Genomic DNA, 19,996 nt, shown 5'->3' on the forward strand with positions numbered 1-19,996 from the left:
AGGTAACCAGTGGCTCATGGTGACCTGAGCCTACATTTACTCCCAAAGAGTCTTATTTTTTATTAAAATGACGCCGTCCTTCCGCCAGTTTTACTTTTCTCAGAATAAACACCTACAATTTGGATTTCCCCTTATCTTTGTAGGTGGAATTCTGTGAACCTCTGTGGGAAAAGAAAGCAATACTTTCTACGTGGCTCCGTCAACTTCAGCCAGACCAGGCAGCTGCGCCCATTGTGCGGGCGCCCGCTTTCACTGCCGCTGGAAGGACACGGCCTGAGGTCGCTGACCCCTGTCCTTGGAAGATACAGATACACAAACGATTGGAATCCAAAGTTAAAACAAAAAGCCAAAAACAAGGATCTGAGACTAAGAATGCATTGATTTAATTATTTAATAATTTACATTTCTACAAAATAAATACGATTTAGTGAAAGCAAAAAAGATCAACACCCAAATGACACCATTCTGGCTCCATCCCCAGCACCGACGATCTGTGTCATCTTGAAGTCATTTGTTTTCCTTGGGCCTCATTCTTCATATGTAATGTGAGAATTAAAGTTTATTATCTTATCAAAATTCTGAGTTTATATACATGTGGAACATATGAAAGAAAACTGCTTATATATGTGAGTATATGTATGTGTATGTAATCATCTGTATGTCCATATTCACATCTGTGTATGCATCTCAGTGTCCTACGAGAAAGCCAATTATAGACATGTAGGCTGGAGTAGCGGGTAGGTAAGGTCCAGTCCTACACTGACGTCATCTATTTCTAGCATTTCAAACTCCCCTATCTTCATTCCTCCATCCAAGAAGTAGGCAGTGGGCATTTGTTAGAAATGCACATTCTCAGGCCCTACCCCAGACTTAATGAGTGGAGGACTGTGGGGGAGCAACTCAGCCATCTGTGTTGAGTCTCTGGCCCTGCTGGTGATTCTTAAATGCAGCAAAAGCTGAGAACCACTGCATCTGAATATTCCCAGGGAAGAAGTATAGGCCAGAGTCATTGGCAGATGTGAAGAGTCGCCAATTAAAGACCAAAAAACCAGGAGTGTGTGCAGAGAAGCTGGGTCAGAAGCTATCAGAGCTGAGCTCGGGGAGACAGCAGCCTGGGCACAGGTGGATGCTGCCGACGGTAGCAGGGGACTGGCGTGGTGGTCAGAATACAGAGCAGAGGGCTGGGCAGCAGTAATGAAGCTGTAGCCACATGCTCCCATGGTTCATTCTCATGCTGTCACTCCTGCCACTGTGCTGAGAAGGCTTCAGAACCTTTGCTCTGCAGTGGATACTGAAGGAGGCTAATTCGTTGTTGCAGCCACAGCCATCCCTGTCCCCCAGTTATTTGCTGTGGAAGCCTGAGACAGAGAATGGTAAGGCCTCTCAGGCTGATCCTGTCTGTTTTCTCCTGGCCTTTTCAACAACTAAGATTCTCCTGACCCCAGTTTTAATGTTCTCTTTATTGGCAGTTAAGGAGTATGTGTATCTTCAGGGAAAGGAAGAAAACTGGCCTTTCACTGGGCTAGAGGTGGCCTTGGCCAGAGGAAGCCACAGGGGTGAGAATGAGCCGATGGAAACGACAAGGCAAGAACTCGACACCGATACCCTTCAGGAGGCCGATGGAGGCTGTGTTGCTATCCAGGACGTTGCCCTGAGAGGGGAATCCCCGGCTGTGCAGCTTCCAAGCCAGTGTGAGGGTCACCAGCCGGCTGTAGCCTTTTCTGCGATGCTCTGGTAGGGTGTAGCTATGGCACATGGTGGCAAACTGGTCTGTGATAGACCAAGAAATTGGGTTTCCCTTGTCATCGCGGACACACACACTGGGGAAGCAGGAGATGAGGTTGGCTATGTACTGGAGACACTGTTGGTTGCCGCCCCGCGACCACGTCCGGTTGAGTAGGTCAGCATCAGCAACACTCAGCTGGGTTAGTCGCAGGGGAGAACTTGTTCTAGAAGAAAAATGACACGAGAAGAAATGTGAGCCCAGGATCATGAAGTTGTTATTGAACAACTTCTCTTTTTAGGTGGATTGAAACTGAGAGACCATCCCGGAAATAGGGCCCATAGAGATATGAAGACTTTTTCAATGAATTAGATTTCATCTCTCCCCATTTACAAACAAGCTCTCTGGATTCCATTTCTGAATGAAATGCCCATTTCACATTTAAGCCTTTCCTAATTTCATGCCTATTTCTTATTATCCTCAATATAGACTAAGGCACATAAAACAATTCTCAGACTTCCAAGTCTTGATTCAATTGACACCTTCTTTGAAGCCTTGAAAAGATCAGATTCTTGGGCCCTTAATTTTCTTCTTGGTTAAAGAGGGGTGTGTTGGGTGGGGGGAGAGAGAGATTTAGAGACTGAGAATTTAGGATAGACCTTTTATCTTTATGCATCCATGCCCAGAGAATGAATTGCCTAACATCACAGTCACATGCACATGCTCAAAAAATGCTAGTTCTTCCAGACCGTCCCCTAAAAGGTTTGGGAAAAGGCCTAACATCCCACGGCACTAAGATAAAGAAAAAGACAAGAATTGGTGCAGTTTCTAAGAACCAAAGTGGGTTACTTGGTTGAAGCCTGTGGTGCAGGTTTAATTCTTGAAGTCATTGATGTGGTAAGGCCATCGCCAGTCACTGCTCAGAGACTGGTAATGTCGTTTGGGCTACGGTCTTGTTTACAAGCTTGTGTTTTCTTTTCATTAGTGGTTCTGCAGTGTTGGCCTGCAGCCCAGGCACCCGGTGTGCTCTGGCACTGAGACAGTCACCTGATCACTAAGCAGGGTTAAAAAATTACACACACACACACACACACACACACACAGAGACAACCCATAAATGGCTTCATGTAATTTTTAATTTAATTTTTGAAAATGCACTGCAAACAAGGCAATGAAGCCTCAGGCAGGAATTTCAGTGCAAATAAAAATATTGCTAAGGCAAAAAGAAAAAGGACTCATGGACATGGATGCCAGCGTGGTGGTTGTGGGAGCCAGTGGAGTGGAGGGTATAAAGGGACTAAATGTTAATACGAAAAATACAATAAAAATTTTTGAGAAAGATAAAAAATAGAAACATTGTTAAAGCAAGCCAAGTGTTTCTGTAGTTACACTAGAGACTACAAGCTTGTACCTGAAGAGCAAGGTACCCAAAATAAAGAGTGTACACGTGTGGGAAATGACTTTGTTAAAGGCAAATTGTGTAACTGCCTATGCAGAAGGGAGCAATTCAAATTAAAAACTGATTTTAAAAGGCCTGACTGGGGACAGGGGAAATTTTACAGTGATATCTCAGATATGACAGTAAACAGACTGTGGAAAACTTTAAAATTGTAAAGGACAAATAGCCCGGTTTCTTGAACAAAAAGTAATGTAAGAAATATAAAAGAAAGGAACGTGAGCGATATTAACAAGTTGCAATGTATGAGCCTTATTTAAATACTTATTCAAAACGAACTGCTAACATATTATGATAATTTGGGAAATGTGATCACTAACTGGTTGTTTCACTTTAAGAAATACTGGTAACAAAATTTTAAGGGGTTGTACAGAAAGTCAGCACAGCAGGCCCGAGGCCACTGTCTGTACAAAAGCCTGTTTGCCAGGTTGGCCCTTGGATGGTGTCTGGGAATTTGAAGTGCTGCGGGTGTCAGGGCGGGGGCAGGCCGGGGGTGGGGCGGTGGTGGACGGAGAGTCCTGCCATTCTCAGAAGGGATATGAGTGGCTCATTGAGCCTGACTATTTGTACGATCAATGTTGTTTATGCTGAGCTCCTGCTTTCCTTCTGGGAGTCTAGGAAATTGGTGTACACTAAGCAGGGGGTGCCTCCCCCAAAATCCTAACACATGTTGTCACAATTCACTGCAGGGGACATTAAGCTGTCCTGTGGGACTCCATTAGGAGAGGACTCTGGGAAGCTTGTGCCTGATTTCCGCTGGACCTTACCAGTATACCTTTTCCCTTTGCTGATTTTGATTTGTATCTTGTCACTGGAATAAATCATAGCGTGACTGTAGATACTGAGTCCTGTGAGTCTTCCTAGCCGGTCACTGAGCCTGTGGTGGTCTTGGGGACCCCTGTCACGGAAGTGGTAGTAGTAATTTTTTAAGAATCCTTATCTTTTGGAGATACGTATTAGAATGTTTAAGAATAATGGGATAATGTCTGGTAAATGTCCTTCAGGATACTCCAGGGGGTGGAAAGAGTATTTAGGGGTATGGAAGGAACAGGATAACCCATGTACTGATGGGAAGGTTCGTTGTACTCCTCTCCCAACCTTCATAGGTGTTTGAAAACCTTCATACAAAATATAAAATAAAAAGTCCCATTGCTTTATGTAACTTAAGGTGTCCATTATTCTTTAGGTTTAGTCTTCTTCAATAATTCTTTCAACAAATTCCATACAAGTGAAGAAAACTAATGTTCACGGAGGTGAGTACTTTTCAGGTATCATGTTTCATTTGCTTATGAAAAACATGTAAGGAAGATATTATAGATTAATTTTCAAGAAGAAGAAATTGATTGAGGCTCAGAAAGATTGAGCAGTAGGGAAGGTAATTAGTAAATGGCAGAACAGGGACTCCAAAGTAAGAAGAAAAAAATGCAGACACGAACCAACAAAGGTTTTGAAGGACTGAATTCTGGAATCGGACTTCGTGGGGTTTATTTCCTGGCTGTACGATTTACTCCTGTGTGTTACTTCGACTGTTCACGGAGGGAATGATAATGGTACTACTTCATAGAGTTGTAGAACAGGTTCAAATGGTAGTGTATTTAAGACATTTAGTGTCTGGCTTGTAAGAGCTCCACAGGAGTCAGTTACATACCTTCCTCCCTGAGACAACAAAACAACCCTAATAAGCACCTGGCGCTCCGACAACAGAGGTTATTTAGAATTATTTGGGGAAGGAGGATACCAAGGAATGATTTTTTCTGTGCATGCTGTGAAAATACAGAACTCCTGAGTTCATTTATTATTATGGTCAAAAACACTGATTTGATTTTGCAGGAAATTATTAGCAAACACAGCAGAAAGGAAAAGAGTAAACACACACACAGAGACAAACACAGAGAGTCAAATTCAGAGTCCATAGGCCAAATTCAAGGTACTTTAAATATTCCTTAGTGATACTAAGTACTCCAGGTACCGCTCTTTGTATTTGCATAGCAGTAATGCTACCCCAAATACATAAACTAGGGCTACCTACAGGAGACTGGTGTCTGGCAGAGTTGACTCAGGATAAAAATGAACAGCCTTGAAGGAAGCAAGCTGCACATCCAGCTGTTTTGAGTTGGCAACGGCTTTGGTAACATCATGTAACTCACTCTGCAGCCCTGTACGTGGGAAGACAGAATGAAACCCATGGCATTTTATTGGAAAAGGCAAAAAGGAAACTTGTTGCAGTAGTTTAAAACTTACTGTCATTAATATTGCCAGTTTGCTACCATGTATTACCCTAAGCAGCGTGTATTGACATATGAATTGTAACCACTCCCTACCTGATTTTCAAACTTAGTGTGAGATTTTCAAATTCCGTCAAGATCATGATGTCCCGTGGAATTTCTGGGTGGGAATATCCCTTAGGGTTTTGAAATTTCTTGTGGGAATTTTGATTTTTCTGTCTTCTCAGACTGATTAGGTACGAGATATTTTATAGCTCTAAAAGTCTATACTCTACCATACCGCTGGAAGAGGGAAAAAGCTTGGATTTATTCGGTAAAGAATTCTGTCTTTTAGGACTCTGTCTCTTTTTAAAAGGATTTTATTTATTTATTTTTAGAGAGAGGGGAAGGGAGGGAGAAAGAGAGGGAGAGAAACATCAGTGTGTGGTTGCCTCACACGCCCCCAACCTGGGACCTGGCCACAGCCCAGGCATGTGCCGTGACTGGGAATTGAATTGGTGACCCTTCGGTTTGCAGGCTGGCACTCAATCCACTGAGTCACACCAGCCATAAGGATGTTCTTCCAGTCTCCTGGCTTAATGCTCATTATAGAAATACCAAGGTGTAAACTTAGCGTTGGTGATACTTGTTTACCCTGAGCTTAACTCACCTGGATCCCACTCACTTATCATAGCTGTCCTATATCATCTCTAAATCTTTATTCAGTCCTTGTACATGAAGCACTGTGCTGGGCACTGCACCAGAGTGGGACTGTGATATGTGAGTTGTAGCATAGTCCTGTACACCAAAAGGTTCGATCCCCAGTTAGGGTGCATACGGGAGGCAACTGATTGAGGTTTCTCTTTCACACTTATGTCTCTCTCTCTTTCTCTTTCTAACAAATCAATAAACATATCCTCAGACAAGGATAAGTAAATAAATAATGCAGTTGTTTGTTGGGGAGCACTTCCGTAGTCTAGATTTTGCTGATTATCTCCCCAGTGTTGTTGCCCATGTGCTTGTGTCCACTGTATGTGTTGCCACTTTTAACAAATCCTTTCCTTGCTCACAGAAGAAAGGGATTTCCACTTACTGTTCTGCCTCTGTCCACCCTATCCCTTTAGAAGTGGAGGAAGTGCTAATTGGATAAGCCAGATTCAGGACACTTATGGGACCGAGGTTAGCAGTGGGCAGGGCTTCTGCCACTTTCAGGCCAGTGCTCAAGCAGCCAAGCGCTGTCCCGTCTTTAAGGCTAACAGTGAGCGAAAGGGCCTGGCCTCTCAGGCGAGCTGCATACTTTTGCATTTCTTGTTCTCGAGTGGCAAACACAAGGGGGTTGGCTCCTCTGAGTAGGTTAATGGGCTGACCCCGGTTTAATATTGTTTATGGATGGCGCTCAGATTAAAAACGGCAAAGGCATTTCTGCGCAGGGGGCGCTGTTGCTCTAGACACTCAGCACCGAAGCAGCTCCACTACCTAGTGCTTGAGGGATCCGGGCGGTCCAGCCAGTATCTCCGACTAGAGCCTGTGCTGCGGCAAAAGGTGGAACACATACAGCAGTCAGTCGACTTTTGTTCCAAAGATTGAACACTTACATGGCAGTAGATGGGCTTTGGGATGGATTTGGGAAGGCCATGAGAAGAGCATTTTTTGAGCTGTTCTGATTAAGAATAGTGAAGATATTGAGGACCCCTTAGAATGTATTCATTTTGTACAACATCCCAAGACTATGGGTTGTGAATATGCATTGGTCATTGTAGATGGACACAAGGTTTCCTTCTGAGAGGTCTTTAGCTGTGTGTGGATAAAAAAATTAGCAAACTTTACATTTCTAACATGCAAATTTCTGCCTTCATGTCAAGGATTAAGAACTGATTTCACTGGGATGCTTGTAAACAGTAACTTCGTTGCCTGTATTAAGCCTCAAAACATCACAAAAAGTTGAAAGAGTAAGTGGTACCCCGAGGCCGAACTATCCATCTGAACTGCCGCAGTATCAGAAACCCTTAATCTGCTTCTAGCTTGGCCTGAAGTTCTTCCACTGGCATTGTTGGCCATGAGATTGTCTCCTTAGAGTTTGCACATGTTCTTTTCTTATTAAATCATTCAGGATATACTATGCAGATTCTCTCTTATATACTAGCTGATTCTCATATATACTAGCTGATTCTCTCTTTCTAGCATTATTTGCTTCAGAAGGAAGAAATGCTTACCTACTGACTTAGACTTAAATTAGAGTTATTTTAAGAGTATGTAATAGCAAAGGGTTAAGAGTAATAAGAAAAATATGCTGATACTGATATCCATATTAGAGGAACAGTAAAAAATCACTTAAAATCAGCCCTATTTAAATGGTTTTTACCTACCCTAAAAGCCAAGCCTATTAGGAATAAAAATAAGTGTTCTTACAAAGTGTAACACATAAATTATAAATGTACAAAATATATGAATAGGTATTTGTGCATATGTGTGTATATATATGTATATATTGTACATGTAAAACTATATGTAATATCTATCTGATATATATGACAGAAAGGAGTTAATGATGACCTACTGTCTTGCACTTGACCTCACCTTGTATTTGAAAAACTTGGTCCCAGTTGATAACATCATGTTCTTCCAACAGCCGTCGGTAAGCTCTGACATCCTTGTAGAAGACAGCGTGAGCATTAGTGTAGTGGTCCAGGTAATCTGTCTCAGCCTGGGTCAGAAGACACAATCAAAACAGCATGAACACATCCTCTAGATAACTGAAATCCTAGATAGCTTAGATACCATTGACTGTGCATGTCTAGATGATTTCCATTAGCAAAATTAGACACCTAGAACCAATGACTAAGTGACAATGTGGCTAATGTCCTGTAGTGAGGGAAAGCACAGAAACTTCGGTGTCTTTGCTTATTTCTTCTAGTATTAGGGAGGTTTTAAGACATTTATTTCACATATTGATAGGATTTTATTTATTGAAAAAAATAGAAAGGGTACAATTCAATGGACCCACCTATGAGAATTAAATAGAACTCTCAGAACTTTCCTAATGTGGTCAGGGCAACACATCTTCAATCACTTGAGGCTCTCCTTGGTCTCAGAGGCAGAATGGGACGGATGCTCTCTTTTTCAAAGTTCTGCCACATTCAAACTCATGGCCAAAGTCATCCATCATAAGGAATCATCAAACAGTTGAAAAACTAGTATGTGCAAGTTTGTATGCTTTATGTTTCTAGAGATTATTAAACACTAAAGATACACTTTATTAAGGGCATTTAGACTAGAGGTTTTTCGTATGTCTGCTCCTCCAAAGCCAGTCACATTAGAATACTGTGGCGAAATATGCAGCTTCGTACGCTGCAGTGAATGGCTCCAGTGGTTATAATACCCCCTTACCTGCTCTTTTCTTTCTAGTTAGTGCCAACTCTTATTTTTTTCTCTTTCAAAACTGTACCTCTTTCTGCCGCCTAGTGATGACAGCTTTGAAGTCTGGCCATGAATCCAATACCACTTCCTTTTGAAAGGGATTCCCACGATTTATGTTCATCACTGCTCCATACACCTGTGATAGAGAGCCCGAGAGAAAAGCGACGGCATCCCAGCTGTTGCAGTTGCACGTTCCCCTTTCACGTCTTGTTTTGCTGTAGAGTTACAGCCACTGGAAGGGAAGTTGTGCATCTATTCCCAATACACACGTACAAACTCCCCTTTTGTTATTTCATCAGTGCCCATGAAAACTGGAAAAAAGTCTGTGAAAGCCTAGGAAAACTCTCCTTTAACTTAGTTTTCCACAGTACCAAGTAGGAAGTACTAAATCAGTAGGTTTACTAGGTGGGTGCTGGGCATGTAAGTCAGCAATAAATATTATTGAATAAATCAGAATCTCTTGTATGCATTTCGGGCTTACACATTTTTTAATGACAGTTTTTACTTGTTTTTTGCTTGAGATTCTTTCTTTTTCAAGATTTTATTTATTTATCTTTAGAGGGGAAGGGAAGGAGAGAGGGAGAGAAAAATCAGTGTATGGTTGCCTCTCGTGAGTCCCCTGCTGGGAACTGACCTGCACCCCAGGCATGTGCCCTGACTGGGAATCAAACTGCAGTCGTTTGGTTCGCAGGCCCACACTCAATCCACTGAGCTATGCCAGCCAGGATTGCTTACACATCTTTTAAAAGTTCCACAGATAATTTTTGACGCTCAGCTAGTTTTGAAGTTTATTATACTATCTAAAAATAACTTGTGAAATTCACCTACTCCTTCAGCCCTGGATTACAATGAAATATCACTTGATGGTGAAATAGCACTCCCTCCCACAGAAGCCCCAAACACCTGTATTGCAGACTTGATGATATCAAGACTCAGTATTCTCTGAGGGTAGTAACTCTATCCTGCTCATTATTACCTTCATGGGGCCTGCCGGAGCCGATCAAATGCTTTTTGACTGAATAATACTAAAGTAATATTAGAACTTTCTGTGGCCTATAAAATTTTTTCTCTACTAAGATTTCAAGATGTCTATCCTAGAAAACAACTTTTGTACATCGTGTGTGTGCGTCTAGAACAGCAGAAAGTGGTGGAGATGAGGAGAGCTGAGCCGTAGGCCAGTGTTTGTAGCAGCGTTTAAATTATAGACAAAAACTGGAAACAACCTAAATGTCCATAAAAAGTGGGAAAACGAGTCAACGGTGGCATAGTCACACTCTGGATTATAGAACAGCACGCAATGTTAAGCAAAATAAGCTGGATACAGAAAGATGCTACTGTGATTCAAAACCACGTAAAATGAAATTATGGCTTTAGAAGTCAGGAGGGTTCCTTGGGGGAGCAGGGAGAGCTCGTGGCTAGAAAGGAGCATGGGGTCAGGGAACAGCCTCTTAAGTGATGTCCTGTCATGGAGTGGAGGTTACACGGGTAATCACTTTGTGAAAATTCACTGAACTGTCTAAATGTGCTGTGTGCACTTTTAGTATATGTCTCACTGCAATGAAAACATTTAAATGATAAGGGCATCAGTACCTACATTTTATCATCTTTATTATTTAATCTAAACCACTCACGTCAATGCCTAGATCATTTTCTATGTCTCTTTTGTTTTATCCAATCTGGGACCCCAAATCTTCTCAAAAAGGTATTTTTCCCTATTGAATCTGGCTGACACCAACATGGACCACACTTATGGAAAACCCAAGAATTAAAGTTAACTGGCTTGTTTTGCTAATCGTTGTTTAACATGGCTTGTTCGTTAATCATTAAAAGCCGGAGATGTTGATCTTACATATATTACAGAGTAATAAGTTTATCAAAATGATTTCATACAAGGAAACCAAATGTCCTTATTCAAGAATGGAGCTTAAATATGATTGGAAGGTTTAAAAGAGTAAAAAGAAAAACTCTTTTTAATATTCAGATTGGAACCAACTGAAAGAATTTGCATTGACTCAAAAAACCCAAAGCCTTCTAACAGTTATTTATTCAAAGGGTGAGTGTTGGAAGGAGATAGGAAGTGCCTAGGGGAAAGAAAGTAAAGATGCTGAGGAATGAGCAGTTAGAACTTGTGAACACAATTTGGAGAGGTATTTAGTTACTTTATCAATGGAGTGAGATTATAAAATGCATAGTCATAAACACCAAAGAATGGAGGTGAACAACAGAACTATTATTTCTTTCGCTTTTTTGTTTTGTAAAGGACAGAGTCTAACTGAAGGCGCACTTTGAAAGCATTGTCAGATGACCAGACCCGGGCATCACACAACAGAGCAGTAACTGCAGAAGGAGGAGGAGCCCCGGGCATAGAGAGACTCTGTGTGGAAGATGAGAAATGGGGAGTACCACGCTAAGGAGCTACTAAAGAGAAGATCATTTGAAAAGGCATGTGTTTATGTCTGTTTTATTTCTTCAATTCTTATTTCAAGTAGTGTTGTGAGAGGCAAGCATTTCAACAAACAATTTGGAAACTGAAAACCTGGGTTTAAATCTGGACTTGAGCATGCAGAGATGGCAAACTGACAGTATCATCACCTATAAAATCATAAACATCTGCCTACTCAGAGGCGTGAATAATGCAGAGGTATTAATATTAGCTTTTATGAAGGTCAAATGAGATAGTATGAAAGATATTTTTAAACTTATTCATGCAGAACCATGTCATGATGTGGGAGGCCAGGAGAGGCCTCACGGATAGATGTGTTTAGAGATAAAAGAACCTACGAGAGTTCCAGCCAAGAGGGAGGCATAGGTAGAAACCCTTCGCTTCCTTCCACAACCAAAAGGAGGATGACAAGCAATCTAAAATCAATAAACAACCAAAAACACCAGAAAATCAAACTGCATGAAACTCCAACAACCAAGGAATTAAAGCAAAAGTCAACTGGAACAAGCAGTCCGGTAAGAACCTGTGGCGAGGCGGACCAGAACACCCAGACTGCCAGCGCAGCAAAGAGGGTTGCCCTGCCCGGGGGAATATCTAAGGCTTTGCCCCTTACAACTTAGCAGGTGTGCAAAGACAAGGAACTATGGCCCAAATGAAAGAGAACAGCAAAACTTCAGAACTAAGCGATGAGGAGATTGGCAACCTATCTGATGGAGAATTTAAAGCCCTGGTAATCAAAGTGCTCACAGAACTGATTGAGCTTGGTCAAAAAATGAAAGAACCAATGAAAGATACCCAAAATGAAACAAAGCAAAATACTCAGGGTACGAACAGCGATAAGAAGGAAACCAGATTCAAAGCAATGATTTAGAACAAGGGGAAGAAATAAATATCCAATTGGATCAGAACAAAGAAACAAGAATCCAAAAAAATGAAGAGAGGCTGAGAATTCTCTGGGACAACCTGAAACATTCCAATTCCGAATTACTGGGGTGCCAGAAGGAGAAGACCAACAGCAAGAAATTGAAAACTTATTTGAACAAATAATGAAGGAAAATTTCCCCAATCTGGTGAAGGAAATAGACTTCCAGGAAGTTCAGGAAGCCCAGAGAGTCCCAAAGAAGTTGGGCCCAAAGAGGAACACACCAAGGCACATCATCATTAAGTTACCCAAGATTAAAGATAAAGAGAGAATCCTACAAGCAGCAGGAGAAAAGGAGACAAAGGAGTTCCCATAAGGCTATCAGCTGATTTCTCAAAAGAAACCTTGCAGGCAAGGAGGGGCTGGAAAGAAGGATTCCAAGTCATGAAGGGCAAGGGCGTATATCCAAGATTACTCTATCCAACAAGGCTTTCATTTACAATGGAAAGACAGATGAAGTGCTTCTCAGATAAGGTCGAGTAAGAGGAATTCATCAACAACAAGCCCTTATTATATAAAATGTTGAGGGGACTTATCTAAGAAAAAGATAAAAAATAGAATCAGCAAAATGACCACAAACTCACAGCTATTAGCAACCGAACCTAAAAAACAAAAAAAACAAAAAACCAAGCAAACAACAAGAACTGGAACAGAAGCACAGAAATGGAGATCACAGAGAGGGTTATTAGTGGATGAGGGGGAGAGAAAATGGTAACTATTCTGTAGCTACCATTTATGCTACACATATATCTCTGTAGCATAAATAGTAGGTACAAAATAGAGGAGGGGAGGTTAAGAATAGTATAGGAAATGTAGAAGCCAAAGAACTTATATGTACCACCGTGGACATGAACTAAAGGGAGGGGGTGTGCAGGGTGGAGAGAAATAAAGGGGGGAAAGTGAGACAACTGTAATAGCATAATCAATAAAATATATTTAAAAATATATATTTCCTATCTTAAACTTAGTTGTAATCTATGATTGATGTCATCCACAATACTTCTGAATTATCAGCAAGCCCTCGTGGACTTTTAGAAGACCAGTAAAGCCACTAAAAACACTTCAAAAATACATTTTGAAGTAAACATAAAAAAAACGATAACAATGCCTGAACTTCAGTTCCATTATGTACATAGGCCATGTTCTTACCAACAATGCCACCAGTCCATAACCTTCGGCCATTTAAAAACATTTACATCTCAAATGTACCTTAAAAAATAATCTAATCCAGCATTACCTAAAATTTCCTTGGAGTCATCTAGAGTAACTGTCAAGAAAGTAACTCTCAGGGCCACATCCAGAATCCCCTGAATCAGTCTCTAGCAGGTGGGGATCAGAAAACTGTGTGTTTAACAAGTGCCCCAGAGTTTTACCATCAGAAACCTCTTGGAAACAGCCACCAATCTGACATTACTTTCATAAATTAATACAATTAGGAAATAAAATTTCAAATTTAGTACCTTGAGTGATTCAGGAAAGTGACTCTTCAGCATTTTTTCAAGCGTCAGTAATTTGGTAGAACAGGTTAGTACCAACATCTTCTCCAGAGCTCCAGCAATTCCAAACCTAATTAGAAACTTGAAGATATATATTAAACTGTTGCCAGTTAATATTTCACCCAGGGAAACCTCTGAAGCCCTGTTTTCATGGGCTGCAATTCTGAATGCCATCGCTCTCTGAGAAGAGGGAAGGAGGAGGAGGATAGGGAAGAACTGGGATGGGTGAATCAGAGAACACATTGAGGTAGAAAGTGTTAGTGACCTTCTCCTGGAAAGACATTCAGTGTCTATACTGGGTTCAGTCTTCCTCTTAGACATACTCATTGTACTCTAAACTTCTCCTGCAGGATCCAACAGCATTGTAAATGTACATTTATTCGGGTTTTCCTTGACTGAAGTCTTTCTGAACTAGACTGTGAGAGGCATGAGGGAAGGGCTCATGTCTGCTTTGTGCTCCACTGTCCCTCAGCACCTCCCACAGGGCCTGGCACATAGTAAGGGGCATTCTAAGTTGTTGAATTGCTGATATGAAGTGCAGAGTAAGAATCTTCACAATGTGGGGCAAAGAGGAAGGACTTGAGTGGCTTAGGTATCAGGTGGTTATGAGGAACAATTTGGAGAGAAACAGCTTTTAATGCATTAAAGATGAAGAATCATGTGTGAGCAAAGGCTGAGGCTCATTTTAGTCAGATAAAGTTAAGGAACAACAACAAAATCCTACATATAGTATGCAACTTCATCCATTTAGATGCAATGATATTTCTGGATTTGTGGGCTCCATCTCCTCTGCTCTTTCTCCCCCAAGGAGACATTTCCCCGAACATTCCAATCAGGTCTTGAATAAATTAAAGAAAAAACACATTCCCCCCCTTATATTCAGTGCAGCAGAGCTTTTCCACCTAATCTGCCCAGCCAGGCACTAAGATGACAAAGGTAACTCAGCTGGACATGAGAATCTGGTGCTTCTGGACTGTGGCGGATTACTCCCTTACAACACACTTTCCAGACAGAGCCACTCAATTTCCCTGTGTGGAATCTCTGTATGGCTTTAATACTCGGTGCTTGGTTGCCATTTACTTAAAATCCACTGTAAAACTTTATCGTATATTTTATGGGAGTCTGAACTTATGGTTCTGATGACCAAGCCATATAGGCTCCAGTTCAGTGAGTAGGCCCCTGGAGGTGTCTGTGTCCTCAGCAGGAGTCGGCGGAGAACTAAGGATCAAGGAGGCATCAGAAAATCAGGCTCCCGGACCCCAGTCCTCAGAGTCTGGGCCTCATGAGACACTTTGAAAAGATCCATGTCAGAGTTTGGGTTGAACAAAGAAAGGTGTGGTGTAGCCATGATGTCTTCACCCTCGCATCCGCTGAAAATTCCACTCGCTCACATCATTGCTAATGAAAACTTCAATTTCCTAGTAGATCCTCATGTTAAACATATTAACTTATTCTAATTCAGTATCTTTTAGGAGAAAATGAAATAAAAGTATTTCAAAGGGAAGTTGATCATGTATTAGGTGGGCCAAAAAGTCCGTTTGTTTTTTTTTCATAAAGTAAAAGATACAGTTTCACTTTCACCAATAACTTTATTGGCTTGGATATTTTGAGTATGTTGGCTATCTCCCATGTGGTAGAACATTGATTGTTCTCAATCAATGTCTCGATTTGATTGTCAACTTCAGCTGGTCTACCTGACCGAGGAACATTGTCCAGTGAGAAATCTCAGCATGAAACTTTGCAAACCACTTTTGGCGTGTTCTCCCAGTTACAGCACCTTCTCCATACACTTCACAAGCCTTTTTTTTTTTTTTTTCATTTCAGTTGCATTTTTACCTTTCTTGAAGTAATAAAGTATAATATGCCGAAAACATTGCGTATTTTCTTTTATGTTCACTGCTAAATGGCTAGCCCCCAATTCACCAATTTTCCTAAGTTTTTAAAAAAACACTTGTTAATATGACAGCCGTCACAATACAATGTAACAATATGATCTCAAATGAAGTTAAAGATAACTAAGCACTACTAGAGCCATCTTATAGAAAAAAAAAATGAACTTTTGGGTCAATCTAATATCTAGGGATCTTTTCATGTCTCAAAACACAGCACTGTAGCTACTACAAAGAGGAAGAATTCTGAGTATGTGTTGATGATTTGCTGATTGATTGCCCAGTTTGTTCCCAAAAGGACCTAAAACCACTCATAAACACAGGTAAAAAATATCAAGAAAAATTCAGTTTAAATTAACATTCAGGCAGAGGCGAGAGCAGCATGGAGGCAAGGATGAGGTCGGCAGGCGGAGTGCATAAACAACACGCCTACACTCAACTTGGTCCTCTTTATATGTAGATTCCATATTTGTAAGTTCACCTGCTTGCTGACGTATTTGTACCCCCACAAATCAGTAGGGACAGTGCTCTTGCAGGCATTTGTGATCATGTGCAGGGCAGTGAAAAATCTGAGTCTCTCATTAGCCCACATTTTCAGATAAGGTTGAAAAAGGTGACTTTATTTTTTTAGATTTAAAAAAAAATTTTTTTTTTATCTTTAGAGGGGAAGGAGATTTTTTTATCTTTAGTCTTTGTGAAGGGAAGGAGAGAAATATCCATGCATGGTTGCCTCTCGTGAGTCCCCTTGCTGGAAACCGGCCTGCAACCCAGGCATGTGCCCTGACTGGGAATTGCACCGCAATCGTGCGGTTCTCAGGCTGGCTCTCAATCCACTGAGCTACGCCAGCCAGGGTGAAAAAGGTGACTTTTTGTTCCAGTTCTCATACTGTAAAGAGGTCCTTTATACAGTCTATTTAGTGCTAAGAATTTTCTTTTTTGCATTTTTTGCTTTTTGTTGGCGACTTTCCTGTTTAAAATGGCCCCCAAGCATAGCGCTAAAGCACTGGTTAGTGTTCCTAATTGTACAAAAAAGTTATAATGTATCTTATGGAGAAGATATGTGTATTAGATAAGCTTCCTTCAGGCATGCATTATAATGCTTTTGACTGTGAGTTCAATGATAATAAATCAACAATATATATTAAATCACACGTCCTTAAACAGAGATATACACACAACAAGCTATGTGTTTATCTGCTGATAACAACGTGGTGGCCAGAGCTTTGTATGAACCTAATAACTCTGCCTGTATTTTCTGCAGGAGCAATGGTTCACGATTCAATAAGACAGTGTTGTTCCTGTGAGCTTATTCAGTATGAGGACCGTGAATAATGAAAATGAACTACTTTCACTCTAAGCATTTCGGGCAGCTAATGTGAAGAGACATACCCATGGCGAGTTACGTGATTCTGTCTCCCATACCCTTGTGGACTGTACTGTAGTGTTTGCTGGACTTTTCACTGCTATCTCTAAATGAAGCCCACTTCCCTAGCTTCTAAATATTCAAACTCCTCCTTGCCTTTAATCCTCCTGGCTTCAATATACCTTTTGAGGCTGAGCAGTTATTTCAACTCACAAATGACTCAGGGTGACATATATTGAGGACATCAAAGTCAGGGATATTTCTCCTGATGGTTCACACAGAGAAAAGATACTATAATTAATAAACAACACTGGAGAATCCTCTCAGCAAACAGTGATGAATTTCATAAGGATTTTCTTTTATTAAATGAAGACATAATTTTTAAAGACCACAAGCAGAATACAGAAATTCTCATAGGTGAGGAAAATACTTTTTTACACATTATTGTATTATATTAGAAAGTCAGAATATCAGTCCTCACCACTGAATTATAAATTCCCTGTAATTAATTGTGTTCTAGAATTGGAAAGTAAATGTTTGTAAATCCTTTAGCCAAAATGTTATCAACACACTCACTACCTGAAGTCTTTGTGAAGGAAAATTATCGTGCTCATGTAACTTTTAGAAACTGAAGTTTCTTTGGGGAGGTATTCGTCAGCACACAGCAGGCACCTAAAATATTTTATTAATAGGAACTAGACAATGAAAGCACGATAGTACGTACCCTGAGAGATTCTTCTTATAAGTCAATGAAACAGAAGGTCTCTGTTTTTATGGTGTAATACACCATTTGCAATACAATGGTGGTTTTTTTATATGAGAAAAGAAAGTTTATTTCTTTAAGCACTGCAATCCAATGCTAGTAATTATTCTTTCAGATGACAGATTTTCTGCTTAGAAAGATTCCTGTCTTATCTGTTTCTCTAGTTGTGTCCATATCATAATGCAAAAACTTTTATATTTTATTATGCTTATTTTCCCCATATCAAAATTTAAGAATAAGAAAACCAAAAACACAGACAAAACCCCAAAATACCTTTTCCTCTGAACCTAATTAAATGTATTCTTCCTATACAATGTTGAATTTCGTCTCTTCTCTATTTCCCCCATTTGTTCTTGCATTATAACTGATGATTTGAAATTTATTATTTTAATGAAGAAATGCTTACCTGCTTTTGAGAGTCTAGGCTGAAACTGAGGTAGGTCTTTTCACTGTGTAAGCAGCAGCTCTTTCTTCCAGAATGGTGAATTTATTCCTCAAGCCTACTTCCCTAATTAGTCCCCAGTGGAAAGAGAAGGGAGGGGTAAAATACTTGTAGAACGGGAGGCGTTTCTGATGTCAGGTGAAACGCATCACAAATACAGGACAAGAATTTCCACTCCATCTCTTCCTTTCTGTTACATCTAGTCTTACAGCATAAACACCGGTGAATAGCAATTTTGATTTTGTAGATGAACATTTTCTAGACACAGATCTGTCTGTCTGTCAGGATCTCATGGAAGAGAATAAAAAGAAACGGGACCCAGGCAAATGGGGTGCAATAAAATAACATAAATATTGACCCTTTATGTACTTTGATCTATTCTGAAGAGAATGGTTTTGCTGCTCTAAATTTCCAAGAGGGTAATGTCTAAAGAGGATGTTTGTAAAACTGAGAGTGTTTTTTGAGAGTTTTAATTCTTTTAACCCATTCTTTTAAGTGAAAAGGCATTCGGAGTTTACTTGCTTCTGTCCAACTGCGGCAAGCCCGAGCATCGTGTAGGCACTTACTCGGGAATCGCAGCGCACTACACGATACCCGAATCTTCAGACAGTAAACTGCGCATATGTCTTACAGACATATGGGGCGTGCTTCGATATGAATGTAGTCACATGGGAGGCTACTGTTTACTGCTGTATGCTCATACAGTCAAGTTCAAATGAAGGGGTAGGTTAGCATATTTTTAAAAAAGACTTCATTTATTTATTTTTAGAGAGATGGGAAGGGAAGGGAAAGAGAGGGAGACAGACATCAATGTGACAGAGAAACATCAATCAGTTGCTTCTCCTACTGCCCTGACTGTGGACCAAACCCACAACCCACACATGTGCCCTGACCCTGACCGAGAATCAAATCAGTGACCTTTTGCTGTGCTTTGTGGTCCAACAAACTAAGCCATACCGCTCTGAGCAGGTTAGGGCATTCTTTACCTAAAGATGCTGGTTTTAAGTAATATAGTAGTTGAGCGCTGAGTGGAGGAGGCAGGAGGCTGAGCTGGACCAGGAGCTGGGTGGGCACCATGGCCAAGATCACCACCATCAAAGCGGTGAAACGCAAGATCCACGTTCTGCAGCAACAGGCCCATGATGCAGACAGAGGAGAGGGCTGAGTGCCTCCATCCTGATGTGGAGGGAGAAAGGCGAGCTGGGAGCAGGCTGAGGCTAAGCTGGCCTCCTTGAACCGTAGGATCCAGCTGGTTGAAGAGGAGCTGGACCATGCTCAGGAGGGCCTGGCCAATGCACTGCAAAAGCTGGAGGAAGCTGAGAAAGCTGCTGATGAAAGCAAGGGAGGTATGAAGGTTATTGAAAACCTAGCTTTAAAAGATGAAGAAAAAATGGAACTCCAAGAAATCCAACTCAAAGAAGCAGATAGGAAGTATGAAGAGGTGGCTCATAAATTGGTGATTATTGAAGGGGATTTGGAGTGCACAGAGATACAGCTGAGCTGGCAGAGTCCCTTGGTGGAGAGATGGATGAACAGATCAGACCAATGGAGCAGACCTGGAGGTGTCTGAGTGCTGCTGAAGAAAAGTACTCTCAGAAAGAAGACAAATATGAGGAAGTGATAAATATTCTTACTGATAAACTCAAGGAGGCAGAGACCCATGCTGAGTTTGCTGAGAGATCGGTAGCCAAAGCTGGAAAAGACAATTGATGGCTTGGAAGAGAAACTGAAATGCATCAAAGAAGGACAACTCTGTACACAAAGGATGCTGGACCTGAATTTCATGTGGCTTTGAAAGATGTTCAAGTTTCAGCTTTAAGGTATTTTGGGGCAGTTTTAAAAAAATAACCAGAAGTGACCAAATGGAAATGGTGATAC

General features: G+C 41.0%; 1 protein-coding gene and 1 pseudogene across 3 annotated transcripts; one reads left to right on the forward strand and one right to left on the reverse strand.

Moving 5' to 3' along the window:
- Window positions 1–365: 365 nt before the first annotated feature.
- GLYATL3 (glycine-N-acyltransferase like 3) lies at window positions 366–18,132 on the reverse strand. Of its 3 annotated transcripts, XM_037054490.1 has the most exons (6): window positions 18,083–18,132; window positions 13,626–13,731; window positions 8,829–8,936; window positions 7,961–8,087; window positions 5,209–5,335; window positions 374–1,949 (listed from the first exon to the last, which is right to left on the reverse strand). In XM_037054490.1, exons 2-6 carry the CDS (start codon window positions 13,701–13,703, stop codon window positions 1,523–1,525), a joined length of 867 nt encoding a protein of 288 aa, XP_036910385.1. In that variant the 5' UTR covers window positions 13,704–13,731; window positions 18,083–18,132; the 3' UTR covers window positions 374–1,522. The 3 variants fall into 3 exon arrangements, with proteins under 3 accessions (XP_036910393.1, XP_036910385.1, XP_036910377.1); XM_037054498.1 differs by lacking the exons at window positions 13,626–13,731; window positions 18,083–18,132 and adding an exon at window positions 13,403–13,553 and having other exon boundaries at window positions 366–1,949; XM_037054482.1 differs by lacking the exon at window positions 18,083–18,132 and having other exon boundaries at window positions 13,626–13,741.
- A 1,027-nt stretch (window positions 18,133–19,159) lies between these two features.
- Window positions 19,160–19,913, forward strand: LOC118993972 (tropomyosin alpha-3 chain-like; annotated as a pseudogene).
- Window positions 19,914–19,996: the final 83 nt, after the last annotated feature.

The sequence above is a fragment of the Sturnira hondurensis genome, unplaced genomic scaffold (genome assembly GCF_014824575.4).
Source record: "Sturnira hondurensis isolate 20B ecotype Veracruz unplaced genomic scaffold, ASM1482457v3 Scaffold0000880, whole genome shotgun sequence".
Lineage (NCBI taxonomy): Eukaryota > Metazoa > Chordata > Mammalia > Chiroptera > Phyllostomidae > Sturnira > Sturnira hondurensis.